The 13,309-nt window shown below is 38.7% G+C and overlaps 1 protein-coding gene across 7 annotated transcripts in view; it reads right to left on the bottom strand.

Moving 5' to 3' along the window:
* LOC107226847 (potassium voltage-gated channel protein Shal) overlaps positions 1-13,309 on the bottom strand; it is a 47,093-nt gene that overhangs the window by 3,820 nt on the left and 29,964 nt on the right. The window contains exons 5-7 of one of the 7 annotated variants that reach the window (XR_006904334.1): positions 4,281-5,243; positions 4,148-4,188; positions 1,104-3,726 (exon numbers count right to left, since the gene is read on the bottom strand). The exons of 1 other annotated variant lie outside the window; for it this stretch is intronic. Coding sequence is in view for 3 of the 6 variants with exons in the window: in XM_015667801.2 (XP_015523287.1) it covers positions 2,039-2,152; positions 5,202-5,243 (156 nt within the window). In the remaining 3 variants the exon portion in view is untranslated. Of the gene's footprint in view, positions 1-1,103; positions 5,244-13,309 lie in introns of those variants that run through there. 5 more of the 7 variants (XR_006904333.1, XR_006904332.1, XM_015667801.2 and 2 more) reach the window with 5 other exon arrangements.

Here is a 13,309-nt window from a genome sequence, read left to right as displayed (position 1 = left end):
GAGACACCTACGTCAGGTGTGGATATGACGCGTATTTGTCCGGGTGCGGTGTGAATCAAGTGCATGTAGGTGGGAGAAAGAACGTCAAGCGAGAGGTAGGTACCTAACACACATACATATGTCTACATATAGAGAGAATATATAGTTAGACAATAAGCGACAACGACGCACCGAATAAAAGCCAAGGCGATGCAGACGATAGTAAACTACTATATGCGTATACATGTATACCTTACGGTACCGTACAATAGATATATATAGCATTGGTAGTGGTTAGTGGATAGTAGTAGCAATGGCAGCTCGAAGCAGTAGAGTGGTGGTAGCAAGTTTAAAGCGATGCGAAATACCGCACGTCCGTTTTCAAACAAAAGCTATACGACGAGGGCTGGTCGTCGGCGAACGTGGGCAAAAGTTTTAGTATATGTATGATGTGTGTGAGATAAATACGAAGACTGGGCTCCAGAGCAGGTACATATGCAGATGCAGATGCGGCACCGAGAATGCAGCTGTGCGGATGTATGGCACGTAAGTATAATATACGTATAAGCAATAGCAGAGAGACAGGCGATAGGCAGCTCAGGCAGATGCGAAGAGGCTCGCTTGCAAAGTCCAGCGAGTCCCCCCATATATATATATATATATATATACATATATATATATATATGTATATATATACATAATAGTGCGGCTGGAGAAGAAGAGTCTCTTCTTTCTTTTGGTTTTACCTTTTTCCGCACTTGTATACGGTCGCCGTAAACGAGGACCACTCTGTCCTTGCTCATGTTGGACGCGATCCGGTACGACAAGCTCTTCATGGGTTTCAACGACGATTGTTCGTTGTTCCGAGACAACGACATGTTAGTTCGTGTGATAATTTGATTGATTTTTCATTTTTCAGTTGTTGTGATTTTTTTTTGTTTTTTTTTTCCGTTACGTTGGTTACAAATGAATCGTTCGTAATTCGTATTCGTGTTCGTTACGGTTAGTCGTTGTACACATGTGTATGCATATGTATATACATTTAATCAATGGTTAATTCGGGGCGACGGCGATATCGTCATCGTCCAATGCGATCAAGCGTGTGAAACATATTTTTTGTCGTATTGTTGTTTTTTTTTTTTTTTTTATCGTTTTGTACGTGTATCACACCGGATAAAAATCGCGTACGTCCATCGTCGTTGTCGTTGGGAGGGAGAAGCCATTGCGGGGCAGGTTGGACAGTTGTTCATACGACGTTCACGCACACGAGATCAAGTGCACGCGGAATTTCCCATCCGTTGTTGTTGTTGTTGTTGTTGTTGTTGTTGTTGTTGTTGTTGTCGTTGTTGTCGTCGTCGAAGAAGAGAAGAAGAAACGGGGCGTTGTCGAGTCCAACGGCGTCGTCGAACGCGGGTGGCAGAGAAATAGGGAAATAGAAGAATTGATTGAGTGAGGTGAGGTGCGGTGGTTTGCCATTTGAATTCTTTTTTTCTTTTCGTTACTTGTTTTTTTTTTTTTTTTTTGCGTGTATCTTTGAAATTTGTCATCTGTATCGAGCATTCAGAGTTTGTCGTTCGTTTGAATGTTGTGTGTTTGTTTGTTTGTTTTTTTTTTTGTTGTCTCGTTGCAATGTTCTAAATTTATTACGTTATGCAACGTCTGCGTGTCTCCGCACATCCGGTCTCTCGGTTTTCCTTATTTAATGAAATTTTTAATCGTATCTTCATTTTTATTTTTCGTTATACGTATACATGTATATGTATGTATGTATGCATGATTTTTTGGTGTCGTTATTTTTTTTTTTTGTTTTATTCGAATGTGCGTACGTGTGTGCGTGTATAATGTGTGACTCGGGTGTATTCGTTGATCTGTGAGTGCATGATGTTTCTTAAAACGTATAATGTTTGTACGTGTTCCTGTAGTTTATTTCTTTTCATTTGTTATTATTTTTTTTTTTTTTTTTGTTTTCAAATCTTTCCGTCTTTTCGTCATTCTTTTCTTTTCTCTTAGGCGGTGGGATTTACGAGGAAGACGTGTCTACGAGAAGCGCTCTCCTCGTTCAAAACGAGGCCTCGACCAGATACGTGCCGTCCATGGCGACCCCCGTCTGCCCGCCGCCTGGGCCGCCCGAAACCTGGGCCCTAGTCGCCGGGATGTACTGACTGTACGCCTGCTGAAATCCACACCCAAAGCACACGCTACATTGTCGGCCGCTAGAGCTTCGTCGGTTCTCCTCTTTCTCTCGCATTCCATATTTCCCACCACGTTCATCCCCCCATTCGCACACTACCTTCCTCGCCCTTTCGCACACTCTCTCTCTCTCTCTCTCTCTCTCTCTCTCTCTCTCTCTCTCTCTCTCTCTCTCTCTCTCTCTCTCTCTGTCTCTCACTCTCGACTCGTCATTCGCTCTCTACTGTACATACGGTGAAACATAGCGGGTTGAGTGACTGACCGTGCATACGAAAAATGATTAGATCTATTTGCGGGTAAGATCGTATCGCGGCAATGTTTTTACCGAGTGTGCAAGGCAGGAGTGCCAACTTACTCAAAAAGTGGTACGAAATGTGAAACTCTCCCGCGTTAAGTGGTGACTTGAAATTATGTTGTTCTAGTGACTCGTACTTGGCCATCAGCCGTAATTCGGTTAACAATAAAAGTTTCCCAAGACTTTCGGAATAGCTACATGAAGCATGAGAGATCTACTTAACCGAGCAAAAAGTTCGAATCACCCTGCACACAATCTTCGTAAGTCAATTGTGACAGCAGAAGCTTGAGGTGGCCAGCCTGCATGAAAATCCGATAAAGCTCGCGCATGCGCAGTCTGACGTTCAATCTACTAACTTTCACCGTTTCTTCCCGGTAATCATTCTCCTCGATCCACTATAACTCGGCCCGATTTCCACCCCCCAAAAAACTCGCTGCGCCTAAATGATACGCCTAGACCTACACTACATAATCTTTCTGTCGTGAGGAGCTCAGACAGTGGTAAATGATGAAAGTGGGGTGGAATGTTCGAAGAAGTGAAAGAAGTTGATACTTCTTTATCCCCTTCACGGGGCTCCAGTATTATTACCTAGGTTAGGAAACAGAATTTGATGGCCGCGCGTTGAAGTACCGTGCGCACGTTGTTCGGGAGGGAGGATGGCGAGATATGATTTCCTACTTAATTCAATTGGGACTGAAAGGACCCATGGCGAACCGAGCAGCAGACTTTATGTCCACCCGGTCCTTATCGACGGATGCAAAGGTAAAAAAGACCACGAGGCGGATCTCATCTTTTATTCGTTGGTATTATAGTGTCCGGAATGCACTAAGTCAACTACAATTAATATGACAATTCGCAAATTCCCCGCAGATCCGTCTTTATCGTGGAAACGTTTCAAGTCCATTCCGTTCTGACGACCATCGAATGGCGATAGTAACGCATCACCAATGACATCACAACGACAATAGCTGAAAGGAGAGGATTATATGGGACTGTCTCATCTGACGGTAAAGAATGACCGGTGATCCCATTATCCCTCCTGCTATATCGATTTCATTCGCATCCACGTCTAAAGAGATACTCCTCGTTTTTCTCGCCGAGTCTCTTTGTCCATCGCACAGATGGCAATTAACGTCGGACCCGATGAAGATGTCTCTCCGTTCTTGACTGTGTAATTGGCGCGTCGTCCTCACGTTTCTGAAATAACGGAACCCATACGCTTTGTCGAATGACGGAACCGGCATGTCAGATCAGACTTCACCCTGTGAATTTGTAGGAGAAAAATAACGTTAGAACGTATAGGTCGCTTGAACAGAGTCAAAGAACTGCATTCCTTCTACCTATTTAACCGCCAAAATTGGCTTTTGAGTTACGCCAAAGCACAGAGAAGTTAACACAGAAGAGACTCTGATTGAGCCTGAAGCACCGTGCCGATGGACGATGACGTGAAACTTCGAGGTACGGTCAACGATAAATCCGGCTCCACAACGAGCATTGTGCACCGGACCGAACGTTTTAGCGTTCTGCACGATATTACTCACAACCAGCGGTGTTAATTTTCTACATTCCGAGTGGTTGCGCCTCCATTGTGACGAGGTCACAGGTGACGGTAAAGTTTGACTGCTGAGGACGGGAAACTAGACAAACATAGAAAGGCCAGTCTGCGAGTTTACCTGAACTCACCCGTAAACAAATCGTTTAGCTTTCCCGATCCTTGGTCACCCCTGTCAACATTAACAATAATTGTTATCAAAGCCACAGCTGCAGCAGCACGCCTCGTACTCGAGAATGTAATTAGCTTTACGAACATACTCACCTGTGACGACCACACGTATCAGCTTACATCACCGGGCGCAGAACGCGTTGCCAGTCACTTTTTATCACTGGTGACCCGAAGTTGTACGATTCGAAGATAGAGGCGATGGCCTACTTTAAATAAGCCCCCGGGAGGGAGCCGCCTATAACTCGATAGAAATCAGTGGTGCGGTAGGATGGGCACAAGTTTGAAGAGAGGATTTCAATGCCCAGAATTCCGGGTCACAGAGTGGACTCGAAGGATTGCAAAACGGGTTAGAGTAATCCTGTAAGGATTGCCGTGAAACAATCCCGGGGAATAAACAGTGTGTAGATAATGTCACGTGTAAATTTTGACTGGCGAAGTGTTGTTGCGCAAATAACGCGGATGATCCAATTCAACAGTTATCGAATATCCTACGGAATTTAGGGTGTATAATGTGTCCCAATATAAATTATCACCAGGAACGACGTGCTAATTTTGGGTTAATGCTTAGGTCTTCGATAACTGCCCGTTAAGATAGATACAGTTTCTTATCTCACCTGGGTATCTCGAGGGTGCGCTAAGCCCTCGGTCGATTTTAGTAATTATAGAAGTAATATGATAAATATTAGATCGCTGTCGATGTACGTAAAGGAACTGTGAACACAGACGTATACAGTGGAGTGTACAGCAACAGTTGGACCAAAGACAGTGCCTGAAGGTTTCTGGTCATTGTATACACTTTAATGTTTGTCTGCACACCGAGAATGAGGAATGATACTTGGATACTAGCGCTACTTTATAATTTATTATTATTACTTTGCCTCGCATTGAGTACAACGTACGATATGCAACACGTATGGCTTACTGGGAAGGTGGCTTTTTCACAAGAACAACATGACACTGTGAGTACACACATCGTGATCATCTGTTGCAGATCGCGTGTCGACATTTACTTACGCGACGTTCCTTCCTTCCATCCTCGGGTGACACGCGTCGATCCTAAGCGCGAACAAATCCGTGAAGGTACGATAAAAGATGTCACGAAGTAGAAGAAGAAGAATAGAAACAGAAAGAAAACTGAATTAATAATAATGAAAATAATTAATCATTACCACAATTGTATCATGGCACATTCAATCTAAAAGTTTTTCATTTGTGTAATGTTCATTAATTTGTGAAATTTTTTTAATATACACACCGAGAGAAATTTATAGTCGCGGTCACCACTTGTACGGTCCTTGACTATTTTTATTTTTTACAATAATCAAACAACACAGTTCTGAGTATGTATAAAATGAAAATGAGTTTTTCAACCGAATCAAGAAAATCTAGTATGTAGCATTGACAACTACGTACAATCACACTAAACATCTACTTGTACCACATTTTCTTGCGATACGAAGAATATTTAAATCGTTACGATGCCCCGTTGACTAGAATTTTCAGGTAACCATAACAAATGAAATTTTTCTCAATGCGTAGTGTTAATCTTCTTCGTAGTTTTTAACTTTCAAATGTATGCATCTCTGTTCATGGTAGGAAACGAAAAGGCGTAAAAAATGAATATGAGAAGGCAATGAAAAAAATGATACGGTGATCTTAAAGGTGGACAGGTGCCAGACAACTGTTTTAAGATCCGTCGATCCTTCCCGTTCGGTGGCGCATGAACGACTGTCGTTTTAGCTCCCCCCTCCCCGATCGGGCGCCACCTGCGGTCGAGAACCCAACTAATCGTAGTAGTTTCGAACGGATTCAAACTGTAACGACGGACATTCGAAAATTTGTCTGAAAATCAGAATATACCGGGCAATTTAATTCGCAGTTAGATTGCCTAATGAAGGGCTGTAAGGGCGGGGCCGAAGTAGTTGAGAAAACCGCCCCTGCAATTATCGACGGAAGTGGTTTGCCCGGCTGAACTTCCTGCAGGCATTGACTCCACCCCGTTATAAAATGGTGCTCGTCCGGTTACTCATTCTGAGATACATTCAGAGATCTGGAATAAGAAGGCAGATCTAAAATTCTTTACGGCGCCTTTTTTACCCTGCTTCTTTTCTACAAACTCCCCTTCAGTGATTCACGGCGGTAAATCGCAGCCTGGCGGATAAAAAACCTTGGTTGGTTCACTTTGACCCGCAACTGCGCGAATCTCAGAGGTTCGTTATATTTTCTGAAGAGATCTTGAGAAACGTTGAGAGGCACAGACATAATGCCGACCGGGCGAGAATAGTATCGGCGGAAAAAAAAAATTCCTTGGTGCGATAGAGTGATAATAAATATAACAATATTGATAATAAAACCGACAACGATGATGGTAATGATAATAATAATAACCACGGAGCAAACAGTAAATCCCGACCCCATAAAATGAGCCATGTCTAGACAATGAATATATCGATCGTACAATTATCTGTCATATGCAGTTTCCGATGCGAGGTATAAACTCTATACGCGTGTACGTTACGTTAACGACGTCGAAAATATGCGGAAATGAAAAGCCTTACGGATGGTACAGTTCTTCTCGCGTATCTCGATCCCCTGTAAATTATGCAGCGTATTATGCACAAGCTAAGCTTTGCAAACAATGACGATGGGCGAGCTTGACTTTGAATCGAAATGCGGAACTCGTCGGGCGTGCACTCTAAAAATCTGCAGCCAACTAATTAATTGCCATGTAATTAAAAGTTGAGAATGCCAACGCGCGTAACACCAAGATTCGTTAAAACATGACGAGAATACCTTCGTTAAAAATTTTATTATATATATATATATATATATATATATATATATATATATATATATATATACGCGTATGATACGGAAGTAAAATATTCAAGTCTGCGTGCGTGAAATCCGGCGATATTACGCGATTGAAGAAGACGGTGAAAAAACGATGGTAATAAAATGTTCAAAAGTATGTAGCATATGGTTTAACTTGACTCCATCCACGGGATACTGATAATTAGGTTTAACGTACGTACAGTTAGCTTAAAAATGTATTGGAACGAAAACAAGAGTGAACAGTGAAGTTTACCAAGTTTCACTGAACCATATCAAATAAAATATAATTTAAAGACAAAGTACCTGTGATCCGTTAAAGAATTTTTCAACACTGAATTTCAACCGTCATAACCATATTATTAACGAATTTAGAATAATCGCATTATCCTTCTACTTTTTTTTTCTGACTCGATAATAACTACATAATTGCTGCCCAAAATATAACTCATTCGCATACAAAATGAGCTGTTACTGATCAGAATTGGTCACAAGCAATGTTGATTTTTCGTTAAGAAATTATAAAATAATTATAACGTTTTTGTTTCAACCATTTTTTCAACCCGACTGTACGTCCGGCAAATCCTTAAATCGTGGACACTTATAGTATGATGCAAGATATGCTGGCATAACGTTCTGTAAACGGTTTAACAACCTATAACACATCGGATAGATTCTATAAACAAAAATTCTTATCGCACATACCTGTCCTATGACGTAAGTTGTAAAAACATTCCCCTCTTACACTCTCTCAGTCTTCCTTTAGCCCTCTCTCTCTCTCTCTCTCTCTCTCTCTCTCTCTCTGTCTCTCTCTCCTCTCTCTCTTTCTCTCTGTCTCTCTCCCTCTCTCACTTGCTTCCGTCTCGCTCATCCAAATCGACTGTGTTGTATTGAAAATTTTTTCATCCCACTTCGTTACTCTGATGCGATATTGTTAGAAAAATCTAAACACCACCAAATATTTTCATCCTTGATGCCAAGTGACGAAGAGTTATGCAACGTATTTTTATTTCTCTACTCATCGCGTTTCGATAAACAATCTTTCATACTACACAAGTGTTTTTCGTTCCTGTTTCTAGTTATTCAGCCTTCCTGGTGCATATTTTTATCCAAATATTCTTTGGAAAAACAGAAAAAAAAAAAAAAACATCAATCTTGAAATGAAAGTGAAAGTAAGATTACGCGAATCAAACAAATATGTTCATACTCAAATCGTGAGGAATATCACTTATTTTTGTCACATTTTTTGTATCGAAACTTTTGCGTATCGAAATTCAAGCATCTCAGCAAAACATTTTCCATTATTCTCATGGAATATTGAATAAAGATTTTCACCAGGATTATTTAAGATTTTTATCTTTTGAAGACTTAGCCGACTGTTTCTCTTCTGTTCTCCATATCTCGCTAGCTTTTCTCCCTTTGATTCTATTTTCGAATATACATGTAATAATCGATCAGAGCCCAACAGACGTCTAGAACAATACGGCGATGCGCGATGATAATTGGCTGTTTTCGAATTTATTATTTTTCGCTCGAATGTTTTTTTCACTTGAAATGAGTTTGACAACTCTGGGTATATTATACTTTTACCGCAGCCCGCTGTCATGGAATGTTTTGATCGTAGTTATATATTTATATATATGTGTAAAAGCCAATAAATTTTAAAAACAACGTTTAACCAGAGACGTAACGATGATAATCGAAAAAAAAAAAAAATCAAAACCATGGATGATGGTATATAATGTGTTAACGAAAAAGTTTCATCAGTCACGTTTCTTTTTCACGTTTTGTCTTTCGTATTCCTTATCTCATGGGCATATTTACGTAAGATTACGATAACCTCAAATTTTCAATATTTTGCCCTGCGTTTTCAACTGATCCCGTATATATGTAATATATTTTATATAGACGCTCAGTTGTACTATTTTAATGATATTCTCAAATTGGTCCATGATGAGATTATAGCTGAGAGTTTCTAACTATTTTAAGGTATATCTTTATATATAATGTATAATTTAAATATTAATATATCTCGAGTTAAAAAGGCGTAAGATATTATCATTTAAATATCATGGGCTTAAAGCGTCACAAATGAATTATAGTGGGAAACATCACGTCATCGAATATGTTAAATATACACACACGTAGGTATGGCTAGATATGATCGTTTAAAATTAAAACGCAGCGATTATCTATGTACACAACATCGAACGAACGACCTGTACACGATTGTCAAGGGAACGTTTCTTTTTTCTTTTTTTTTTTTTTCGACCTAAGTCTAAGCTTTAACAATACCTTCAAGTATAGTCGTTAAGCCTATTTATGTCGTGATAATTGTACCTTGAATTTAGGCGCGATCTAGCTCCGAGTAATTTACTATTTATTTATAATAATATCATCGTTTATGCACGAATAAAATTTCATAAGTCAACAAGATAAGATTGATCCTTTCCTTATCGACTAACTACGTATACTTAATTATTATAAATTTATATATATGCATATGTATTTAAATATCGATATATAAATATATATATATATATATCGAGTCTTAGTTGTCGCTTCATTACCTCCTCTTACTTTTGGGCTCCCCCCCCCCCCCCCCCTCCTCTTTTTTGCCTTTTTCATTGCGCCAATTGATACTAATCTGATAGAGTATCGTCGCACGACCGAACGTCGACCTATCACGTCGAAACAAGCTTATTTAATAAATGTGCGATAAACGAATGAGAAACCATCGAAACACATTCCAGTAGCATCGATACAGGGTATTACTAAGAAAAAAGCGCCCGTCAACTTATCCCGCCTGAACGTCTGCCACAGATTGTCAAAAATGCAAAAAATCCATTGATCTAAAGTGACGATTAGTAACAAACTATGTGTGCGTACGTGTGTGTGTGTGTGTGTATGCATTTTCTCGTGATTATTTACAATAAATTCATTCAACGAAATGTTTCAGGCCCCATGCATTTATACTGTCACATTCGGTTGTAAATACGATACGGTAAGTATGTGCGTGCAGGATTTGAATTTTAAACAGACGTTTCGAAAACAGTGTTATCAAATTTTCTAGCTATTAATCTGAGGCCTCAACTCAACGAGAAATTTATCCTTTCGTGCAATATACATTTTCCAGTCAAGTTTTCAGCCATTCCTCATAGATTCTTCGACTTTTTTTTTTTTTTTTTGGCAAAGCTGGACGATCGCGCTTCGGTCTACGTTACCGACAGTCGGTATTGGCCGGTAATGCGGAACGTGTAAAACCTAACTCGGTATACCCTGTATCGACGTAAAACTAGCGAGACAAGATTCGATTGAAACAGCCATTATTCCAATGTCTATAATTCCAACGTTTCGATGACGTAGCCCCGCCGATCCGACGCAATGATCCGTCTATCCGTGGATCGTCGTAACGTTACATTAAAGAAGCGCTAGCGCGTACGAACCATGAGATAAAGGCGATACATCGGTGAAATGTAACGTAAGGTAACGTAATGGTCGAAGATCAAAGGATCCGAGTCTGCGTTTCAGGCTACGGCTCCGAGTCGCTAGACGCATATTTCACGTTTCCTTTTAGCGTATCTATAACGGCTTACATACGTATAATCAAAAAATCATCACGTCCTCATTATTTTCTATATCTCTGCACCCTCGCATAATATATATATATATATTATCACATATATATAACGTATAATTAGTAATATATATTCTGGGGTAAACACCTGATGTCTATATCATTATTTACGGGTGTTCGTATAAATTATTCGAAGAAACCTTTTAAACGGTTCAACGTTATACAAAATATCCCGACAAGGTGATTATGTGGGTGGATATAACAAGGTAATACGCTAAATTGAGGTACAAGGGAAATTCTAATTAACGGGGAGCGGGGGGGGGGGGGGGGCAGGAGGATAGGGGGGGCGAAGCCACGTGCAGTTTCAACTCGACAAGAGGTATTCAAAACGATATTTTCATGCAGCGACGAGATGAAAACAAATATATTGATATGTGAAAGAAAAATTTATAAAAGAGAAGAAGAAGATGAAAAATCGAAAAAAAACAACAAGGAATCACCACCACCCCACATGGAAGACGAGGGATTATTATTTACTTTTTTTTTTTTTCCTTTTCTTGAGAAATTGCGATAAGGGGGGGTGGGGCGGGGTCTCCGAGGGTCAAGGGGTAAAACAATTGAAAGCCTAGAACGCAAATGGAAGACGTCTCTTAACGTGCGATTACTAATATGTAATATACTATGTTTATACGTATTATATATGTATATAGCGTTTTTTTTTTCTTTCTTTTATTCATCACGGTCGAATCTGATCTCTTGGTCCAAAAATTTCTTATCCATTTTTCTCTTCTTCTTTCGTTTCCTCGATTCTTTCTTTATATATACATACATGTATCACACTGCGACACTGCAGTATTTATACATATGGTATATTTTCCGTATGCATAGATTGTAATACATATAATATGTATACCTATATGGAGGTTAGTGCGAAAAGGGTATGTAAAAGACAAGTTTGAATAATCCGAGCTAAGCATGGTTTCGTACACTTAAAACCGCTCTGTTTTAGAGAAAAAATCGTTAACGTCAGTTGAAGTTCGACTGCGTCATTCATTTGCGCATCATTGTAGCTTGTAACTAAAAAGTTCAGATCGCTTGGTGTAAAAACGGTACAAGTGCACTCGAAGCGTCTTTCCGTAAACCGGACCGAGCTTATAATTCTCGATCATTATATTCTTAATGAATTGTGACACTGAAATGGCAAGAAATATTTGTGAAAAGGGGTATAAAATTCAAGGTATTGTCAGTATAGGTCAATTATTGTAATAAAGAGAATTTGGGTTACAAAATAATATACTATTTTTCTAGACATTCCAATATATAAAAGCGTCATACCACCCTAGCTGGGAATTTCGAAAGGATTTATAATTTTTAACGTCAATATTTCAGATTGAGCAAACATGCACTTATACCATTTTTGCACTAACCCCGTCATATATGTATACATATTACATACCTACCTATGAACTCCCGCATGCTACTAATTATATTAAACTAATTAGCCATTATATATGTATATATATAGTGATATATCTTTCTCTGTCGTAACTGAGAATATACGATCAATTTTCACAAACTTAACCGGTCACTTAATAAGAATCATGTTAAGTGTGCGCGCATGCAGTGAAATTGTTATTTTTATTACTGGTATCTATATATTTTCATATTAACTATAGTAATATAATATTACCGAATATGTTGAATGACTATCGTTAATATCCTGATCAAGATTATTGTTTAAATTTTATATATATGTTTTTGATTCCTCGTACCGATCTTTCTTCTCATATTTTATATTTCTCTATTTTTTACCTGTGTATGCTGCATATTGATATGACGCTTGACTCGTGACATTTGCATTATACTCGTATATATATATATTCTTACAACATTAAATAATATTTTCAGAATTATGTGAAGCCGTTGTGAAGAAAGGCCCGTGGTTTAGAATACCGTTGAAAGTCTTTATATTCCTGCAACTTTGGCACGAAGTCTTGGGCGTGATAAAATCGCACACATTTATATATATGTATATATTATAATAATATACCTATAACATGTAGAATTGAAAAATTCACGGTACCAAAGATGAAATATTAAATATACTTATATATGATAATTTGTTGAATACCTAGCAGATTTTAATTTATGTATCTAATGATGGATAATTTGATGCTCCTATACACTATGGATCAGATATGTGTGCTGTGTAATGTATACGAGTTACACATTATACGCGATAGAAAAATTTATTTTTTCAAGATGAAAACACAAATTTCGTCCATTCTCGTAAATTATACTCTTCTGCAAAGTTATATGTATACTGATAATGGAATAGTTACCCTTAACACACGCGTAAAGTCGATCTCAAAGCATGATTTTTAAACGAGAAATATTTGTTTTATTACATGTAGAGCGAGGACTGCGTATTCGGAAAAAGAGACGGAAACGCGCGCGGCCAATATCTGTTTCTTTCTAACCAGAAACGTAACCCTGATGTGAGATTATTCTTTCCAAAATTGATAGAAATGAGATATTGCGTGTTGAGTACGGAGAAAATATTTTTCCTTTTTAAATTTATCTCATCAAACAACAGTTTCTTTCCTCTGTTCATTGTATCAATTAACTATTAATGTGGGCATGTTTGAACACAAGAAATTAACATCACGTTGTGACATTTGATTTGTTTATGAAACGATCTTCGGAGGTTTTT

Source organism: Neodiprion lecontei, chromosome 5 (genome assembly GCF_021901455.1).
Source record: "Neodiprion lecontei isolate iyNeoLeco1 chromosome 5, iyNeoLeco1.1, whole genome shotgun sequence".
Lineage (NCBI taxonomy): Eukaryota > Metazoa > Arthropoda > Insecta > Hymenoptera > Diprionidae > Neodiprion > Neodiprion lecontei.
Note: the sequence above shows the minus strand (reverse complement) of the source record. Positions and strands in the feature narration are given on the sequence as shown.